Source organism: Thunnus albacares, chromosome 18, assembly GCF_914725855.1.
Source record: "Thunnus albacares chromosome 18, fThuAlb1.1, whole genome shotgun sequence".
Lineage (NCBI taxonomy): Eukaryota > Metazoa > Chordata > Actinopteri > Scombriformes > Scombridae > Thunnus > Thunnus albacares.
Genome location: NC_058123.1, coordinates 15,782,694 through 15,804,879, shown reverse-complemented (window position 1 = coordinate 15,804,879; position 22,186 = coordinate 15,782,694). Strand labels below are relative to the sequence as shown.

The 22,186-nt window shown below is 41.3% G+C and overlaps 1 protein-coding gene across 3 annotated transcripts; it reads right to left on the bottom strand.

Annotated features, from left to right (window-relative positions):
* Nucleotides 1-603: 603 nt before the first annotated feature.
* On the bottom strand, nucleotides 604-21,735 carry LOC122969096 (protein FAM222A). Of its 3 annotated transcripts, none has more exons than XM_044334682.1 (4): nucleotides 21,086-21,735; nucleotides 12,105-12,267; nucleotides 4,625-4,681; nucleotides 604-3,735 (listed from the first exon to the last, which is right to left on the bottom strand). In XM_044334682.1, the coding sequence occupies exons 2-4, from the start codon at nucleotides 12,226-12,228 to the stop codon at nucleotides 2,342-2,344; spliced, it is 1,575 nt and encodes a 524-aa protein (XP_044190617.1). In that variant the 5' UTR covers nucleotides 12,229-12,267; nucleotides 21,086-21,735; the 3' UTR covers nucleotides 604-2,341. The 3 variants fall into 3 exon arrangements, with proteins under 3 accessions (XP_044190617.1, XP_044190618.1, XP_044190619.1); XM_044334683.1 differs by having other exon boundaries at nucleotides 12,105-12,264; XM_044334684.1 differs by lacking the exon at nucleotides 4,625-4,681.
* Nucleotides 21,736-22,186: the final 451 nt, after the last annotated feature.

The window sequence follows — 22,186 nt, the reverse complement described above, 5'->3', positions numbered from 1 at the left end:
TTGTCAGAAGCTCTTTTGGTGGACCAAAATTTAATTTGCCACCAGTAAAAAAAAAATGTTTTTGAAGCCAATTGCTGAAAAAAATGTTGATAGATTTGAGTTTGAATGCTTATTTCCCCCAAACATCAGCAGTAAATCGGACAAAAATCCCCTCTCTTCTTCATGTCTACTAATCCCCCAGATCAACCATCCTCTTCCTCTGCCCAGTCTTATTTATCTGAAGTGTGTCCCAGAGGCCGGAGTGGCTCTGGTTCCTCTCCCAGCGGAGCCCAGCCTGAACTAATCGTCTCAGAGCGAGAACAAGAGCAGCATGTCTGTATTCCTGTAGGTTTATCAGCAGAGCGGCCTGGCCTGTCCTGATTCCTGACTGATAGATAGGATGGAAAAGCTCAGAGCGAAGCCAACACAAAATAGACTAAAGACAGGAAATCATTTACAACAAAGCCTCAATGACAAAACCACTGACCTTTAACTCTGAAATATTAGTTATCTCGCAATGAGGTCATCAATCAAATATTGCAGATTTATTCCCAACAGTGCATCTAATGCCATTATTCATGCCATCTAGGTTATTTGTTTTGTAATAGACTACTTAACATGCGTGCGCATTCTTCGTCTGTGGTGATCTAAACGACATTACTGCTATAGCATCCAATTTAGGAGGACAAATGAAGCAAAATAAGGGGTGCAGGCAGGCACACCATCTAAGATTAACCATTCAGTAGCTGGGTGATGGCAAACCCATGTCTTAATAATGCAAACAGTAATATTCTTGTGGCTTTATCTTCAAGAAAGCATCTATCTTTTATAGAGAAATGTAATATCATGAGATATTAGATAAGACTTGTACATTTTCATCTACATGTGTGTATTGACGGATTCAATCACTTCTGCCTCAAGCGTCTGCCATCCATCTAGGCTCACATAATTCACAATGGGAACAAAATTATCCCTTCCAACTTGCATCATTTATAGAGGAAATATTTCAGCTAAGGACTGACTTACTATTATATTATAAACCGGAGATCCTCAAGTGAAAATTTGGATGTTAATCAAATGAGATCTATGACTGAAAAAAGACCTTCCTGGCAGTTAAACCTTCAATCCCTTTGCAATAAAACCAGAAAAAATATCTCATCTTTCCACAGCTAGTTTATCATTCATGGATATAATATAACTGTCAGGCTCCATGTCTGGCAGATAAATAATAATATGTAATGACAAACTTATTTGCTGGGTCTAGAAAATTTCATTTACTTGACAATCCTTATTAAGAAGAGGCAAAAAGGGTGAGGGGGATTGGGGTCATACATTGCAAATGTAGTTATTTCAACAACATACTTCATGGAGAGCGCTCACATGTTCATATATAATAATTGCACTTTATAATTATAGAGACAGTTTGCCATAATAACTCAACAGGCCGATATAAATAAATAGTATTACAGAACCAGCGCAGACACGCAAAGAACTACTCAGTCATACATCTCACACCATCAGAGATAATTGATGAAAAAAATGTCCACACAACCTCTTAAAATTATAAATGTTACCAAAAATACAACCAAAGGGCACATCTTGCTTGGCCTGAATGCCACAGTGTTGATTTATGCAACAGTCCTAATACACTGTGCTGAGCATGACTACCTTAAAATCAATTAAGATGTTAAATAACGCAACCTTGGGTATGACTGCATAACAAAAAATTTATTCACATTTGTATGCAAATTATCAAAATATTTCCCCTTTCGGTGGCCAGGTTTGCATCATATTGCAGAAGGGGGGGAACTGCATATGTCTGTTAACACAAGAGCTGCTGAAAAGTGAGCAAAATGAAATCAAAAAATAAAGCAGCAGCCAAAAGTTCAGGTATTATTGAAGGAATGTTCCCTCTGGCAATTGTATGTAAAAATATCCTACACTGTATATTCACAAAAACTGTCCCAGATTCAAGTAATTGTTTTTTAGAAGGGTGCCGATGATTATTTCAATGAAGCAAGTTTCCAATTTGTAAAGAGGAGTCACCCTCTGCCAAAATATACAGTTGAAATGTAACAGCAAATTATGATTAGGTGCTCAGCATCAGTATTAAATGAATAGCAGGCATATTTGATGGCCGTGTAAGATATAAAAATAAAACATGAAAAGTCCATAAGATAAACCTGTATCTTAAGTCATGATTATCATTTACCTTTTCAGGCTTATAACACTAAGCCTTCTACAAATACAGTACATGCACAAACTAAAAAGGCATGTCTCATTCTCATAGATGTCTAAACTGACACATTGTCTATAAAAAGGTTTGTCACTGCTGTCTCCTGTTGCGTGGCAGCACCGTGTCTTATCTGTAGACGGGGAGCTGAATGTGGGTTTGCTGGTGGTGCTCCAGTAGCTGAGGCATCCCCATGGCTTCGTACCCACGGCCCAGCATGTGCTCTTTGATGCAGCGGGGGTGGATCTCACTGATGAGGCACTCCAGAGACTGCAGGCTGCTGCTCAGTACTGCAGCGTGGCACAGGCTAGAACTAGGGAGCCCGCATGCGTTATAGGCCTGGGCATGAGGAAGAGGAGGAGGGTGGAGCTGTGGCTGGTGACGCTGTGGGTGATGGTGGTGGTGTTGATGATGGCGGTTTGCGTGGAGATGGGGATGGGGATGGGAGAGTCCCAGGTCTCTAGGCCTGGCTGCACATGTACCCGTTGCCAGCACCTGAGAAGTATAACAGTCGCTATTCGGGGTGGCCACGACGCCGTCCCAGAGAGGAGCGAAGTACTGTCCAACAGAGAACTCCCCCTGCATGGCGGCACAGTTCAGAGAGGAGCCGCTGTCTCGCTCCTGCCCCGCGCCCACACTGGGGGGATGCAGCCTATATGAAAGCTGTGAGGGGCATGCCAAAGGGAGGCCAGTTTCGGGAGACTGGCCAACCCCGGTATCAGCTGCTCTGTGCCCTGGAGCACCACTGTACATCCTCACTGCTCCCTGCTGATAGGGCTGTGGCTGAATTTGATGTTTGTGCTGCCACACTCTGTAGTCTCCTTTCTCCAAGTACCCAGCTTTGGCTACGTCTGCACTCTGCGTAGGTAGAACTGCCCCCGTAAATGCCAGACTGCTCTGTGGCGGCACTCCCAGGACAAAGTCGGAGTCTGAATGTGCCACTGCAGCCACAGCCTGCAGCGAGGGGCTGGCTCGCGCCTCCCCCCCCAGCTGCAGGGCCTGGCTGTGGGGAACTCTACTCATCTCTCTCATGAGGCTTTGAACCTCTGCCAGCTCAGACTGGGGGGCCAGGCTCTGATCTCCAGAGGCCATCCCAGCGCTAGAACAAAGTGTCTCAATGGGTACATCAGGAGGCTTACATGAGCTTATATGATAGACCTTATGCCCATGTCTGGCTGTGTAGCCATTATTCAGAGGATTATTATAGGGTGCCACAGAAGTCTGGGTGTTTGCGTGTTTAGTCCTTCTGCCCTCATGGTTTTTCACCACACCTTTGACCACTACAGAGGCCTTGACGATGGCCAACAAGCCCTGGTAGCCTCCTGAGTACGGGTGTGAATAGGGGCTATAGCGTTGGCCTGTGGTGTCTAAGCCGTTGACTGTTTTGTTAAGCTGTTTGTGCTGTGGTACCCGGACGTCAGATGGAAAGATTTTGATGGACAGAGGGCTGTTGGCAGTCTTCTGGGCAAAAGCATCCAACTCTGCGGGAGAAGGGTACCGAGAAATCATGGAGGCTGGCTCCCCTGAGAAGAAAGCAGACAGAAAGAAGTGATTTAGTCTTCAAACGGCCCAATGAAACCTTGTATCTTATGTTTTCTGTTGTTTTTTTTCCTTTCCATCTGAAACCATTTTAGGGGATAATAGCAGACATCAACATGTCTTATAAACTAATTTTAGGGAGGGAAACACCTCCAGCACTGTTTGATCAGTGCTTAATGAAACTAATTCAAGAATTAGTTCAATTCAGAATTAGTTTACCCTGGGAAATCAAAAGAGGAGCAGTGGCAACAAGAGAGGGGAGAGGAGCTAATTTTCCTCCAATGGCTCCAATGAGATTTGATTTTGATGACATTTGGCTGTTAAACCACAGCAGGAGGAGCCAAGCGGATTCTGGTGGGAAAACCCCCCCCACAAAAACCCCTTAGCATAGTGTTTAAGATTAATTGTTTGAATAATGATGAATGGTTTGGTAATTTGCTTAAATGCAAAATTTCTTCCTACAGTAGCTTCACTTTTGGTTGTTTCTCAATAGCTTTCAAATCATTCAAGCATCACCATTTCCCACTTCTGAGATTTTGTTCCACTTTATGCTTTTATGGACCTGAACTGATTCTACTGTACAAAGAATGGAGCCTAAACTGAAGGAAAAGTTCTTGCAGGTGGAAAAAGAGCAATCACCAAAAGCGCTGTTGACTGAATTGTGTGCGGAAGGGCTGACGGGACAAACTAAGAATGGATTTAAACACTATTATTCAGGCAATTTCATGGCTGCTTAACTCCTGGCGACAAAGGAAAGGTGGAAAAGGCGCCCCATTTAAAAACAATAAATCACCAGGTAAAAATTACTGCCACCTTTAAGAATGACACTTTTATGGAATTCCTGACATAAAAAGAAAAAGCAGCAAAACTAACCTAGATCACGCTGCAAGTCAGTGGGAATCATAGCAAGTGAAGGAACAAGGCTGTAATCTGCAATAAAAAAAAGGCGAAAAATAAAAACAAAACACTTCATTTCATTTTCAATAACAAAACCAATTCCAGCTATGCAGGGGGAGAGCTCACTTGTTGTTCCCATTTGAAATTGATTTGGGAGTTCATTTCATTTCGGGGCCTACAGTGAGCCTCCGACTGTGAAAATGATTCAATCTACAAGATCCATCTCATGAAAGAAATAAATTGGGTGTTTAAAATGGAGGAAAGAGGTAAGGTGGAGTGTTCAATCCATCCAGCAATCTCCCAGCGGAGCAGAAAGAACAGCCCCATGGTGCCAGGAGCATGAATGAATTCTACAGAGAAATACAACAAAGCAAAACACTGCTTATTATGTATCACAGTGCAGTGCTGCTATAGAAAACAATGACATCTGGGATGTTGGTGAGGTGTTTATACTGTAAACAGCATCGAGATGTGAGCCTACCCTTCTGTAGTTTCCCATAACCCTACTCACAGAGAGAGAGAGATGTAACAGGAAAAACCAGCTGCCACAACGATTTCTGGCCTTTGGCTATAAATTGAATATTTATGACCATCAATTATAAGAATACGAGGTTCATATCTACGTGAAAGGAGCTTAAATGACGAGAAGCAATGAAGCATTTAAAAAACATAATAAATTCTTGCATCACCACACAAACCAGGATTGACAGTACTACACAAAACTGGCCCTGGTTAAAGTTGCTTAATTACTGACAATAGATAATTTAGCACAACAAATCAGAGACAGTCTTGTTCAGTTAAATGTCAAGTGTTAAGTCCTGCATGCCGCGAATGGCTTGCTGCTCCACAAACACTTCAAAAACACGTTGAACGCTCACACGTCTTCGCAGGGTGTCTGATATTGTTAGTCCAGAGATTACAGCCCTGTCAGAGCCATAGAGATGCGACACAGCTGCACTTCCCACTGTAGCTGCCTTAATGTGGCACTATGGAAACCTCATCAGCAAATAGGCCTTCCCCACTCTGTATTCGTACATTTATCAACTGAGGACCACTACTGTGTGACATGCATAAAAAAAAGGGATCATTTTAGCTGGTCCTGACAGAAGCGCAGCTATTGGAAGATAAAACTGAGATCAGAAACAGCATGACCAGCATTAAAACTGCTTTAACTTACAAGCAGAGGTAATTGTTTCAATCTTGAGGATTTAAATACCAGTCTGTGGTGTTAAACGGCTGTAAACTGAGCACCGCACGTCATGTTTACTAGTCAGCTGCGGCTTTCTCAAAGCATGTGGTAGCAGTAATAAAAGTATATCTTCACAATATTCGCTCATTTCGCTGGGCTTTTCTGCAAAAAAAAAAAAAAAAAAACACCCCAGTCAAAAGCACCCTTAAAACGTGTAGATCATTAACGTCAATCTGGCACGATGAGAGCTGAAGTTTCCCTCTGAAGGTGCCAAGAAGGCAAGAGCCTATTGTGTAGAGGCTGCCGTCTCGCCCAAACTCTCAACAGGAGGGCACATACGTACCAGTGAAAGTGATAATTGACGACATGCATAAAGTAACGCTTCCACGGTGCACCGCAGGTGTCCAAAGAGGTTATTTGCACACTCCAAAATCAAGATGGGTTTTAATTAGAAAGCTTCAAGTCAATTTGACAAACAATGTAATGCTTTCAATGTGCATTAGGATGTTTTAAACAGCTGGTCTTTTTCAAAGTCAGTCACTTCCAGCTCATTTGGCCTTTATCTTCAAAACAAGTAAAAATGTACAAATGACGCCAGCTTTTTTCTCTTAGTGTTATTACTTAGTGTTAGGCTACATCAATTATGTTCAGTCAGTTATTTGGTGCTTTTAGATCCCAGGCATTTGAATTACAGCACAATAAAAAAAATAATTACCTGTAAGTGAGTTACAAAACTGCTGTATATTCTTTAGCTCAAGAAATGTATGATTCCTTTAATTAAAATTGGTTTGCATTAATTCAGGCTTAATTTTTAATATATAGTCAGCGCATAGGTCAGAGGAAATGTTCTGCATATACTAAAGACAAACTGAAAGTGGTTCAAAATCACATTACAGCTTATCTTAGTGGTTCCCAACCTGGGATTTGGGAAAAGGAGGAAGGAATAAAGAAGAAGAAGAAACATTTCTTCCACACAAAATTAAGTTAGTTGTTAGTTTTTTTGACTTTTCTCTCATTTTCAACCTCTACAGTCTATTAAAATAAAACAATATGAGGAGGGAACATTGCTCTTTCATCTTTTGTAAATTAATAAAATCACTTTCTCCTTTAGATTGTCAAGATTTCTTTGTGACACGGCGTCTCATGTTACTTCATTGAGAGGCGCAGCAGTCGCACAGCAAAATTCAGCGGTACAAGGAAAACAAATATGAGGCAGTTCACATGACAACAGGGGAGACTGCAGCTGTGTGTTGTCAGGTAGGGAATGGCAGAGAGATAATTAGCAGTCTGACCTTAAGCACTTAATCACCCTGAACCTGCAGACTGCACGCTGTTTCACTCCTCAGCCCTTACAGAGAGCAGAGGCAGAAAAAAAAAAAAAAAAAAACAGTGCAGAAAATAACATCAGCCACTTTTCGTAAGCAACCTTGGTCGAGGGCATCACGCAGTGCTAACAAATTTGAATTCTTTGACCTTTCAACATTTTTCTCCCATGTGCTTTTAGACAGGCCTGATTGAAGTAGGTTATGTAGAATTAAAAAGCTTATTTGTATTTTTATTTTCCTCAAAAGTCACCATAATGACACTGATGCACCTAGAACCCCTAGACTGATTTAATGGTCCCACTAGTCAGGCTTGAGTGTTTTCTTGGTTGGAAGGGGCTCCACACATTAAACATGCTGCTCAACTGTTGTGGCATCATGCTGAGTGAAACTGGCACACTTTCACAGGAAACACCTAATCCTGATTTCCTCTTTCCATGCAGGCGACGTGCTTGGAAAGAAACAGTAGGGGGTGGAGGGCCAATCATAAGCTCTCAATCATCCCAAGGCCTAATTTATTGTGTGTGTGTGTTTATGTGCTAATGTGTTTTTTGTGACTTAGAGATTTTATAAATATTAGCATAAAAATATTCTGGAGGGATAAAACATTGGGTGTTTACCATACCGTGGTTTCATAACCCTGATTCCACCCCCATACAAACCCACTGAACGCTTTCTGCCACTTTAAACAGGCTAATCTTTTTCCCGTGGTCACACTCAAAGCCATTTCCCCCCAGATTAGAGAGGAGACCTCATTGTTTTGGAGCAGTTTGAGTTAATCACTAATTTATGGGCAAAACAAGCCCCAGAGGCAGGGCTGAAAACAGGAGTTGGACAAGCTCATTGCGTTTGCAAAACCACGGCTTCCAACCGTTAAAATACCCAGAGGGCCAGCATAAGGAAGCCATTAGAACGACCACTAGATGCAGTTCTCACATGAGATAACAGTAAAATTCATAAATTATTCCTTGTTAATATCTATACATGTTGGCTGAACTGCCAGGCAAATATCCCACAGGTCTTTGATCTTATGCTGAAGATTTATCGGGGAACACTTTTGTGAGATAACATGTTTACGAGTGTCAAATCCTCAGCCGAACATGGCACTGGGAACTGGCAGTTAATTATAGAACAGTGCTTCTCAGCGGGCATAAATACTTGTTTAGCACACCAATAATCCTGATATTTAAAATAACAAATCCAGGGACTGAGCTCAGCACATTCACAGCACATTTAAAACCTATGTTTCCGTTACCATGACAACCTCCTCTATGCACCCAGTTGGGCCAATAAGCCCAGTCATTAGAACCATGTAATTAATCGGCCCTGCCTTCATTCTGCAATTGACTATCTGGTAGTTAGACAGAACAAACTAGCAGCTGCTGGGTTTTGTCTCGCAGTTCAGGCCACAAAAAATAAAGACAATCTGCTGTTTATTTATTTTGCATCATTGATATGATTGTATGCAAATTATATTCATTGGTGTTGGATTATTTCAGTCAATTTCCAACCTCCAATCATATTTCATACACTGATTGTAAAACATTCAGTTTAAAGCTGCACTAACTGATTTTTGGCCACTAGGAGGCATAACAATAGGGGACACACGGCCACCACAATATCAATGACTTATAACTCTATAACAACTTTATAAAAGGAAAGAGCTATTTTGGGTCTCTTGGTCCTGGAAGTCAGGCGATTCATAGTTTGAGCACTTTAATGGCTTTGGATCGACATAAAACTGTCCCCGTTAAATCAACAGTGCAAAAGATGAACCACTGTGTAAGAAAATATCTGGTTCTTTGATAAAAAGTAGAAAATATAAAAATGTGCACATGAAAAAAGTATGGTGAGAAGTCAACTACAACTCCCAGGGTGACAAAAACATCCTGTCTAATGGTAGGTGGAAGCCAATGATTACGCTGTTGGGAAAACTAGTATAAACAAGAACAATCTGCAGTTTAAAATCAGTTCACTTTCAGATTCTTGGTCAAATTTTGATGAATTTGGTAACTATGGTGCAGTGTTTTGTTCCAAACTGCAATGATAAAGCATTTTGAACTTGCTATAGCTTGAAAAGGCCTTCTAGGCCTTCTCCATAGCAGGGGTGGCCAAGGCTCATGGGTATTGTAGTGTTTAGAGCCATTCGCAATGTCATACTAGGAAAAGGATCATTATATTATCTAAGAGACTTCTAAGTTTCTGTGTTAAGTAACACTGACTATATAATTAAAAGAAAAATACTGAATGGAGAAAAACGCTCCTGGAACCAGCCTCATTTTGCAACTCTATCGCAAACATGTTAGCTAATAATTCCAGATTTACACATCCAACAGGCACAGATCAACATTTGCATTCAGTTGTAGTCCGGTTTCTGTCCATTTGACAAATGTATGGCCAGTATTCACTCTTCTTCTAGCTCTAGCTTTATACATCAACTCCTGAAAAAACTATCTGGGTCTTTAATGTTAGCTTGCTATGTGTTTGACATTCTTTGTCAGCAAGTAATGTTAGCTAATTGTTCTGTCTGTTGCAGGAAGCTTGCAGTGCTTTATCAGAGATCGTTATTGAAAACGTCTACCTGCTGCTGCTGGAAACAGAGTTGATCCAACTCCTTAAATGTGCCATAAAAACCAAAACAATGACGTGAAAGTGGCCAAAAAGCAGATTTAATACGGGTTTAAAGACCAGCATAAAATGCAATAAGAACAGCTTTCTTTATGTCAAAATATCAATATAAAGAGGCATTAATATTTATCTCCATTGGGCTTCAAGGTTGCCAGTTAAGGGCTCCATGTGGTTTCCTTAACCTAAACCATTAGATACAGATGAGTGAAGTGGAAAAAGTAGACACGGGACATGTTGACACCAGAGCATATGCTCTTAAATATCACTCACACTGACCTCTCTATTTACGACCTTCTTCCATAAACACACAAAAATAAAAATACAGACACTCATTCACCCCATTTTCACATGCCTCCTTTTTTCCATGTCAGCAATCTCTAAATGAAGGGTGCTTCACAGAGTGACCTCAGGGTTGAACACTTAGTTATGTGTGCTGGAGGAGGCTCTGGCGAATACTCCTTTGCACCAGTGTCACTCCTCATTTGTTTCTGTGCCGCTTGGCCCAGCTTGGGCAAAGTTTCCCCTCTCAAAGCCGGCCTGCGCGCAGGCCAGCAGCGTGGGAAAAAAAGCATCTCCAGCCCCTGCTTTCAAGCTAAGATAGCAGAGAAGAGCGCAGCTCTCATTCACTCTCATCGCATAATTCCTAACACTCGTTTCATGGAAATCTTTCACATGGGTTTGTGTGGCTGAGAGCTTTCATGTCCACTGTCTTCCATTTATTGATAGCTAAAAATGGAAATGGCTTTCAAAAGCGCAGCGATGACTGAAGGCTGCTCCTATTTAACTCGATCCAACAGCGACTCATTTAATGAAGAAGCCTGGGCCACACACATTGAGCTCCCATCAGCAGTCTATTCCCTCTGGTGGTGCTTGAAATGTCAGGCTAGAGCTGGAGGGTGCTGCACTACGCACAGTTGCTGTAAAACTCAAGGGGGAGGAAGAGGCCCTGCAGGTAAACAGGATGAGAAACCCACCCCTAGCTCTGCCTGAGGCAAATAGGCCCTTCTGTTCCAGCATTTAGCAGACAAGTGCTCCACTGATTCCCAATTAATATTTAATAAGAAAAAAGACAAAGACATTTCACCCGGGGAGAAAGATGGGAGATGAGATGGAGCTTACGAGGGAAGGAATTTCCAGCATTTCACATTTCCCTGACTCTCCTGTTAGTCGTGTTGCACTTGTTAGATCAGGACAACTTTTATGGATCCACCTAACTTTGACCTGAGAAGAGGTCTAATTATCCAGAATAAATGAAAACACCTGTGTGCAAGTGGGAAGCTGTTGAGTTAATCAAACCACAACTCTCACTGAAATCTGATAATTATACGGTCATTAAACCTGAAATTAATGCTGCGCTGTCTATACTTTCCATACATCCCAAACATTCATTTACTATGTAATGGGTACAGTTCATGATGCATAAACAATGAGATTCTGTACGAGAATGCACAGGTCTGATGCAAATGAGCAAAACATTCACTTGTAAAATGAGTAAGTAAAATATCTTTAAAGGATCAGATGATTGACCATTTCAGATATTTAATGGCCACACACTGCAACACACACCCAGTTGAACCACTGAACTGTAAGTAGTTATAGATGTCCAATATAGCTTCAAACCAGACCCAACAAAGAAGTATAAAGCATCAGCCTTTTTTAAATGAATTTGAAAAAAGGAAACCACAGCAGAATAACTTCATTTGTGGTACTATGATCTCATTATGTGAATCTAGACTGTCCAGGAAGGAAAAAAAAAGACTTGGCAATTTGGCCCACTGGACAAAATAACATGAACGTAGAGTAACCTACATAAAGAAAACAGTATCCGACCAGGAAATAAATATGCAGACACATCGCATTCAATCAATTAATTGAAAGAAATCTAATCACAAATGTCAGTTCAGGTTAGTCCCGAAGACACCCACTCAACCTCTCAGTGAATGCAATCAGTGGAGATGAAGGTCAAACAACACTAACACAGAGCGGTTTCTGAGCAAAATGTGAACATCATTAGTAACCCCGTGTGGGAGTTGATTAACACTGTAATTTCAGAGTCCACTTTGACCTGCATGCATTTTGCACTGCAGGAGCACACTGATTAGTAGCCCAATTAAAAAGAATCATCATCAGGAGGCCCATTATTTTAATTCAAGGAGCTTCGCAGCAGTTGAAATCTCTGCATGCCGCTAAAACCAGACATGATCTTAATGTGCACTTGGAGGCAACAAGGTCACGCTTAATATAAAATAATAAAACTGAGCATGACGGACACGACCGATATCCTTCTGTATTCTTCACTTGTGCGATATAGACTCACCTTTGTGGGTGCGTGGCTGCAGTACTGGCAGCAGTAATGGCGGTGGTGGAACATCGAGGCTTTTGGGTGTGCAGGCTAGACGCTGCGATGAGAGGTTCTGCCGTCTCTGAATACAGGCCAGCATGATAGTTCGTTAGGGCTGCACACAGCCTGGGTAAACCTGCTAGAATAAAAGGAGAAAGAAGACCAGTTTTGTTCTGCTGTCATTTGATTTTTAAAAGTTTCTATCATTCTTTTGGCCACATTGTTCAGAGAATCACTGGAATGTAAGTAGATGCCAACTTTTAGGTTTGGAAAAACATCAAATTATAAGCAACACATTTGAACTCATGCATCAAACATCACTTTGATGTTGGAAGAAAACTGCAAGCTTGCTGGTAGTGAACACTAAAAGCCCCATAGGTGGATCTCCTCTTTCAAAAACATCTTTTCCACGTTACTTCAGTAGCTTACATATCCAAAACTCTGCACTCACTTGGGTCCTTTTACCACATTAAAATTCAGGAACCCCACTTTGAACTGCAGAGACTGTGAATTTGAGGAATTAACTTCACTTAATGACGGCTCCATCTCCTCTTTCTGCTTAGCTGTTATGATGGCTTTTTCCTGTCATCAACCTTGTTCTGTCGGTTGCAATCACACAGATCGTTTGCAAGGCCTCCTGTAGCCTCAGGCTGTGCGTTTCAATCTGTAACTAGCCCTGAGACCTGGGCTTCTTGTTCCATAAGTTTAACGGCCATATTGATCAGGAGAGAAACCCAAAAATCAGCTCACTCCCTAAAATAGGTTGTGCTGTTTGCAGAGTTAAGTATCGTCAGAGGAAATGAGAGGCTGTGTCTGAAAGAGACGGCGCCTCTCGACAGCTGTGCTGATTGAAGCAATCACTCTGAAAAGAAATCCATGCATTGAGGAAATATTTCATTGATAATCGCATTCGACATTCTCTTTGATTATCTGGAGGAGTCAGCAAATCTGAATGCTAGTGCTGCAAAACTAAAAGACCCGAGGCTACTGTAAATACTGATTACTGTATGTGAATCTGGTATCTTGCAAAAATATCACAGATGTACAGGCTATTAATAGTTAATCAATTCAATGATTACAAACGGAATGTAACACAGTATTTCCATTACAGGGTGGTAGTCCCCAACAAGGCTACTATAAGCCTGCAGCATACAGCTGTCAGATTGCCTTTACCTCGTTTTCTTCTTCAGTTTACATTTTTTGGGGGGATTCTGGCTTTCATTTCTCCCTCAGGTTCCAGAGGGCAGCTAAAGCAAGTCACTGCACAGACTGTTTGGTGATGAGCTGCAGAAACATGATTACCTTCACCTCAAAAGGAAGAAGAGACAAGAGTGGCTTTCATTTTACTCAGGTGCCAGCAAAAAAAAAAAAAAAAAAAAAATTCCCTCACTCTTCCCTTTTTCCTCGTGTGCCCGCTCCCCTCCTCCACTCAGCATCTGTCCCATGGTGACAAGCCCACTTCAAGCTGCTCAGTGCAACCTGTCTCATCTGAGCACACACATCTGAAGAGCTGAAAGTCTCAGTATAGTCAGATTCCATTTTGAAAATAATGGCAATTTCACAACAACCCTTCCATTACCACACATTTGTCAAGAAGGAGGTGCAGAAAAGGGAGAAGGAACAAGAGAGAAAGGGCATCTCCAGGGAAATCCTTTTACTAGCAGAAAATGAGACATGAATTGGAATACCTTCCATTACTCCAATAATTTGTAGCTGGAAGAAAATACATCAAGGAGGGCATTATAATTCAAAGAGAGGCCAGTGGCTCCAAGAAAAAAAAAAGTTTCACTGAGAGCAGAAAAACTGAGCTAGAAATGAGGCATAAAGTGCAAGTTATGATGTTTCTTTTTCATCCTGCTTTCTACATTTAAAATTTAAAGAGATTTTATGAACTAAAGCTTAAAATTGCCTTCTCAATCTTAAGCAGAATTATCTGAAAAAGGGAAGAGAGATATGAGATCAAAGGGATCCCAGAATGCATGATATTATCTGGGCTAATTTCTCACGCTGTATGAATTCTCCAGCCCTCCATATAATGTTTTGCTCTTTTTTTTGTTGCAGTTTTTGTATATTTGACAGTTGAAAGCAAGACAGGAAACAGGGGTGAGGAGAGGGACATGCAATAATGCAGAAATTCAGTATATGACAACTGCAAACTAATTGCCAGAAATCTTAAAAATGGCACCCATTAGCATAGTTCAAATCAACCTTCACAAGTGAGGTCATGGATCTTTGTCATTAACATAATGGTCAGTGTTAGTCCATTTCCAAGACAGTTCTCTTCAATCAGCAGCTAATCTGCCTTTGTGCGAGACATTACGGTGAAGGTTATAAACCAGATGTCTAGCTTCTCACATTTCCTCCATAGCCTATACTCTGGCGCATCTGCGTCTTACAAGTTCATGTACTCAAGGACTTCTCTAACATCAGTAATAAGAAAAAGAGCACAAAGTTTAAGCTGCAAGGTCGTCTAATCCTTGCCACTCTCAGGCGACATCCATGAAGCCGATAAGCAGCACAATAAGGTCCGCTGAGGGCTTGCCAGGGAGATAAAGACTTTGTTGCTTTGCAGTCCATCTACTGTCCCCTATAAACATGTGTTGGCAGACATTTTATTTTTCAAAGCCTTCCACATCATTGACAGGATGCAAAATGCCTCATTTTCTGATGTGTCCTCTGTCGTGGGATCAGGATAGGGTACTTTGTGAGAAGATAACAAGGTTGTTTGAGGAGCCATAAGGGCAGCGATGGGAGACTTTGTACTGATTGTTGTAGTCTTTCAGGCAGAGAGATGATGACTATGGCCCTGTTCACACCTGGCATTAACATATGTCTCGGGTTATCCGATCACAAGTGGACAGCTCTAAGTACGTCAGTTCACACCTGGCATTAGAATGTAGCATAGCCAGACCAAACTTTGTTTTAGCGCTGTGCCAGCGCTGGAGAAAGGTCTGGCTGAACCTATTATCATTCTGCTATTGGGGGAAAAAAAGCTCTGGCTTGTTTGTATTTCTTTAAACCAATCACAATCATCATGGGTGGCGCTAAACTTAAGATGCAGCGATGGTGCCCTTGCAAAATAGTGTTGGGGGGAACTTGTTTTGGGGGAACATTTGCATGTGGGGAGGCGAGCAGTGGCATTAAAATGGCTAAATCCCTGAAAAAGAAAACACCACATAAAACAGTAAAAGACATATGTAGACTATGTGATATGACTTTTACTGATAAAAAAGACATCATTTCCGTTTGCAAATGCGTTGTTGTTTTTAACCGGTGGGAGGCAGCAAAACACTTCCCGCGTAAAGTCTGCCAGAAATTTAAAAATATTGCCAGAGAATCCATTTTGCCTGCTGTAGTAGCTTCTTGTTGTTGTTTCGCACCTTTATATGTTGGCACACAAATGAGTACGTACTTCCACTTACATAGAGGACGTCAGTTGGGTAGGCAGTCCTTCAATGCGGCCCAGGACACATTCGCGCACACAATGCTAAAAGAATGTGGCCATATGTGGCCCAGACCACCTCTGAATGTGGTCTGAGTGATTGAATCTCAATGCGTCCTCAATGTGTCTTGGGTGCATTCACACCTGTACTTAAAGCTGTCCACCTGTGGTCGGATCACCCAAGATGCATTTTAATGCCAGGTGTGAACAGGGCCTTTAATTGTTAACTGTTAATTGCTTTCAGTTAATCTTCTTGGCGCAACATTTATGTGCCATCAAAGTGGGACCTATTGTGTTTCTGCTGCAATAGGAAGCCTGGTTTAAGCTCCTCACAATATATTGCTAACAATCTAAGCTATGTGAATAACATCTTTTGAGATAATAAAGCTGGTTGTGCATGATTACCCAGGAGATACATTACTGGGTTTAAAAAAAAAATCTACTATGTTTACCTCTTTGGCTGTACAAAGTGGCAACACACGAGCATCAGTCTGACCTTCTTGAGTCTTTTATGACTTCGAGTAGCATCAAGGGTCAGTACGAAGATAGAAGCAAATTGCACAGAGCACTTCCCTCTCAACAAACATAAAATGAACAGAAAAGGATACTGTACACTGGCTCTACACACTTCTTCACCCCGCCACACACACACACACACGCTCCTCCTCACACAGACCATCTCAGCTCTTGTTAACAGTTCTCAGAATCCTCAGTTAATAATTAGATGATAATGAAAAAGGTTTTAAGGCGAGAACCCTTTTCACTCTCTGGGCGGATTAGCATGTGAGTGCTTCCTTCCACTCAGAAACTATGGAACAGCAATGGGGAGAGGGGAAGAACACAAAAGCAAAAGAGAAGGTTCATTTAGGAAGAAATAAATGATTAACAAATGGCAACTAGTGAAACGGCAGTGTCTGTCTTTGATTGATCATGACATAGTATATTAATAACAATCCATTTACTGTATAATTAAGTGTATACAGTCTTCAAGGTAAGCACTGCAGGAACTTGTCTTAGTAATGGAAACCAGACAAGTAGTCTGACATACAGACAGAATTAGACAGCAGTGCTGCTGCAGCTGCTAGATTCATCTCTATACAACCCTGCACACACACGCATGCACACACACACACACACACACACACACACACACACACACACACACACACACACACACACACACACACACAGATCCCACCCAACCCCCTCATACATATTTAATAGAATCTATTACTTCTGGATTAGCCGATAAGGGTTGGCCTGGTTAAATTCTATAATAGTTTGCATAATTGGTATCAGAGCAGCATATAAGAGACGCAGATTTCTCTCTTTTCCTTCTTTGTTGAAGGAGAAATACAAAAATGGACACAAAGGTTCACTTACAGGATAACCAAACAACCCAGAGCCATTCTGCTCTGTGCTGCAAGAGCACTCAAGGCCTGAGGCTGATAACAGTTTCCTATACAAGTCGTGCACAGGCACAAAACGTATGTAAATACAATGGTTGTGCAATATTCAGACAGATGTCCAGAGCATTCAGCAGGATGTAAATCAAGCAGAGTTAATGGTCGGGTGTCTAGGAAAAACATCTCCATGCTCATGCAAAATGTTATGTAGCCACAACAGGACAGTTGTGTTACAATGACGCAAATGGTAGAAAGAGGTCTGAAAACGTTAGAAATCACAGCTCCTCAATTGTGTAACTACTGACAATCATTCCCTGGCAATTTTAGGAACTGTCTCTCCACTATCATCTACATATTTCCTCACTATTGCAAAGACAAACATAATAGGACAAATGCTGCTGCATATATAACTCAGATATAAATGCGTACTTTATTATTGTTCTCCTCGTGTTCATTAGAGTCTGTAAATTGCATTTTAGCTCTGCACATCCACCCCCATATGATGCTTTTCCAGCTTCATGTCAGTGTGTTTCCACCCCTTGTACGTCTATTGTCAAAAGCAATGTACGAACTGTAAGCTGTTGGATACTATTATGAAATCTATGTCAATCAGAATTGTATGTCTCACTACATTCCTGATACGTTTTTTTGACATTGTATCTAATCTGAATATTTTGGACATCCAAATAAACTACATATTAACTATGAAATGTTTTGACAAGAGTCAGAAATTGATTGAAACAAACAGATGATGATTTTTTTTCCCTGCAACCTGCAAAGAAACCCTACAGATACATATGAAGCTTGTGATTAAAGTTCCCTATCCATTTATTCACTCACACTAACTAATGGTGAAAAAAAGTACCAAACTCTAACCTTCATTGTTGTTCAATGTTTTCAGTGAAAAGCAACTTTTAACGAGGCAGCAACAAATGGTTCGAAAGGAAAGACAGTCCAACTCCTTGAGGTCAGAGTTTGTACAGTTAATTTCATCAACAGCAGCCACAGCTACTGACAGCATGAAGGATTCGTCTATAAGATTTACAGTTTTGACTAGTACTCTGTAATTTCTTTTAGAGTTGGGCCATTTTTGTGAGTCAGTCTTTCAAAACAGTGCTGGTATGATGATTAGTGGCTAACCTATTGCTTTGCTACACGTCATCATGTTAGAATACCTATGAACATAAGAGAAAGCTGGGCTTTAAAGTGGATTTGTTTTTCGGAAAATACAAATTCTGACTTTACGTGTATACGGATGATGTCTACGAATTTAGCCATTAAGTCTTATCTTCGACAGCAGCCTTGGTAGGGAGTAGAAAGCCTTGGACTGACCCAAATCTGCACTTACACACAGACGGTGCCAAGGTAAAAGAAACACACTGCATGAGGTAAAGTCTGGCCAATGCCAAGGTAGCATTAGTGGGTAAACAGAGCCTTATCCTTATCCCAATATGCACACCGAGACACTGTCAAAGGACTATGGGTATGCTGTCCAGCCTTTGGAAAACCTTGACTTCAAAGATAACAGATGGTGAAAGAATGAGCTGAAGGTTTTTGTGGAAAGATAAGTTTTTCTTCAAAAGATATCAATCTATGATTTTAATTTCACGTTGATGTCTGTCAGCCAAATCAGGCATGGGCGGAGTTATTTTTAGTCTTCCATTCTCATCAACTTTTGTTAAAACCATAGAAGAAGACAAAAACTACAGGGGGGGAAAAAGGGTTTATGTTACACAGATACACAATCTTCCCAACCCCCTCTCTCCAAGCACTGTCCTCTGGCTGTTTAGTTTCGCTGTTAAGGGTCACCGATTCTTTCAAGTCATTAAAATCTTCCAGCAAACATAAAACTCATTAGAAACTGTGGAGAAAATGCTCCCCGTATGGCTCTTATGTGGGAGATAACCTAATGATAAGCTCTCTGCCATGCATCACAGAAACATCAAAATGTTCTAGGAAAAAAAAAAAAAAAGGTCTTTGATCTCTGGACCGACTAAAGATGTCATCATCTCGCTACCTTTCTATTTCGGGCAAATGATGATGCATCAATAGCAATTTGGCTGTTTCAATCATTAATTTGAAGTAATGACTGAGCACCGTCGTGTAGACAAAATAAAGATTACTGAGTTCCAAATACCCCGGCGGTCCTGTCCCCTCCCCAATGACCTCGGAGGCCCAGTCCTTAACCTCCCACCCTTAACCCCCATCCCACTACCCCTTCATCCTATTAGAATGAAAGACCAATTAGACAGATTTCAAAAGATGGCAGGCTGCCTGTAATTACACATGACATCTCTTAGCAGATAAAAAGATTACAAAGGGTGAAAGAGAGAAATTGCTAAGCAACCGAACTATGGACATTAAAGACAGGCAGAGAGATTGGGTACATATACGTTTTTCTAAGTCATCTTGCATCATCTCATCACTCAGTTTCTTACCAATAGACTGAAAACTCGCTGTCCGCTTAAACCTGTGAGGCTACATGGACGAAATGGCAGAAAAAGACGTGACCTTAATCAGTCCTTGCACTGGCCTGGGTAATAATCATCCAAGAAAAAGGTCATACTCGTGGTGAGCCGTTTCCTTCATTCAGTAACCGAGGAGGCCCGGAGATTGAGCGAGCCTGGGGAAACTTCACAATAAATCAGAGCTCAGCTTCGCTCCTGAGAAGGCAAAGGGAAGCAGGCAGCCAAATGACAAATCCCTTCTCTTCACAGAGTTGGAATTACTGCTGGGGTGTGATGTGAGATCAGAGGGAAACCCCATGGGATACCTGCGCATCAACTGCTCATAATACCACACAATTTACAAGCCTCTCAGGCAAGTTCAGGCCTGGGCAACACACATTTCAAGCAAATAGCCAAAATACGAATAATTACAGTTGCTAGACAAAATTATATAATGTGTAAACATGCAGCAGGAAACATCCATTGGCTAAGTAAGATTTTAGAATGAACAAAGCCAAATGATAGATTGAATGTCAAGCCAATATACTTTATGATGACAGGAGGATATTATGATATATTTTTATTATGACATTGTGGTGAATCAAAGGCCACAATGCCATAATTTGAATGCATTTATAGGAAATCATGAGGATGAAAGATAATGCCATTTGACATTTATCTCTTTTGGTCTAGAAAATAGCCAGGAAGAAAACAGTAAATTGCAGCCTTTTCTTCTTCTCTGCCTCTGGTGGGAAGCTGTGACATCCCATCTCTCTGGGTAATAAAGGATCTGGCACAAACAGGAAAGCATGCAGGGTAGAATTTCACACCTGGCCAATAATCTATAGGCCCCTCTGCTGCGGCTACAACCTTCAACCTCGGCTGCCACCGGTGCAGTGAGGTGCGATGATCCCACCTCCGGCTTCTAGACAATAGAAGTGGAAAGCTTCAGAGGCAGCTCTGAATGACCGATAATATACTTCAAAGCACTTCCCGTATCCACTGAGATGCTGACACATAAAGAGCCTTTCACTGCACGCAAAGCCAAGCTATCATCCATCTCACACATGCAGACAGATTGTATTGGCTCACAACAGAGGCAGTTTTGAGAGGAAAAAAAACCCATTAAGAAACTGCAGATGTTTGTTATGCAAATGTGTCTTTAACCCATATCTTAATAACCACTTTAGGCCTACTATTTCATACATTATACATACATTACGCATACATTTCAGGGAATAGTCTGCCCCTACATCAATTATCCGAAATAGTGAATGTAAATAACAGAGCTGATAGTTGGACTCGGCCCATATTAATACACATTAGCCAATAGCAGGACAGTGATATATTATAAGGGCGAGACGCTCCTATCCATTAGTGCGCACTGGGCATCTTTCACCACTTTAGCGCTGTCGACCTAAAATCAATGCAGGGCGAATCCTTACATCATGTACTGAAGCATCTTTACAACCTTAAATCTCTTTCTTGCTCTGTTACTGTCATGTAGTCTACACAGCTACCATTAAAAGGCAATTCAGCTGCTACAACAATATTCTGCACTATAGGAAACATTTTCCATGAGCCCACATTGTCCGTTAAACACAGATGGAAACAGGATGGGTGAAGGAAAAAAAAAGAAAAGAAACATAATCCATGTCTTACAGAGTTTTGTCTTATCATAAGGCTTGTTTATCTTTGGTTCGCCACGGCTGATAGGTTGTTCTCCTGGTCGGAAGGCGTATTTCCTTTGCAATCTCGCCACTGATTTCGCAATGAGCACTGGAAAGCCCTGGAGAAATATCCATTGATGAGGCTGGCTCCATTAACTGTACTTGCTCGTCATATTCAACACGTATTAAAGTCAAAGATTTTTTTTTTCTTCTTCTTTTTTACCGATTGTGTTTTCGGTGCAGCGTCTTGTGTTTCATCCCTGCAGCCGAGCAGGCTGCGTCCGCCACAGAGAGTGATGTCGGAATGGAAATGAGTCCCCTTGTACTGTTGAAACCGGCTCCGGGCCAATCAATCAGGGCTGAATTTGAATATTCCCACGGCTCGGCCAATCGTATGGAAGAGAAGGCGGCCGCTGCCGTGATGCCAATCCCGTCAAAGCAATGGGTCAAAGTAAGCACGTTGCTGTTTCGCGGAAACTTTTAAAGGAGAAGAGCATCCGATATATTATTCAACCCGTCCTGCAAGTTTTTTTGTTCTTTATTGACTCCTTGCACGCCTGATCGATGGAGAAAGCTACACAGCGGCTGTAAATGTGTTTCTACAGCTCAGTCAATCAGCAGTGCAATCAACCCTTAATTGGAAACAAGGGCAGAAACCTGCATATCTTGGGCTGGATTGACATGGGAGCAATGATGGAATTAGTACTCAGATCCTTAACTTAGAAAAAAGTTGTAATACCACGTTGTAAAAATGCTCCATTACAGTAAAAATATTCAAAATGTTACTTGAGTAAAACTACTCAAGTGTTATCAGCAAAATGGGCAATTAAAATATCAAAAGTAAAGGTACAGAATGGACCCAATTGCCATGTTATTGTAAATATTACATCATTTAATCATCATTTTTGATGTATTGACACATAGGCAGCATTTTAATGTAGCTGGTCAAGGTGGAAATAACTGATAATAAACAATTTATTTATACTGCCGGGTAGTTTAATCTATAGACTCGATTTGTATTATGTAAGTATGTCAAATGGTTTAAATCTGAATCTGTTCAGTAAAGTTCTCTCTAAGCTAAGCTCTCTAATAA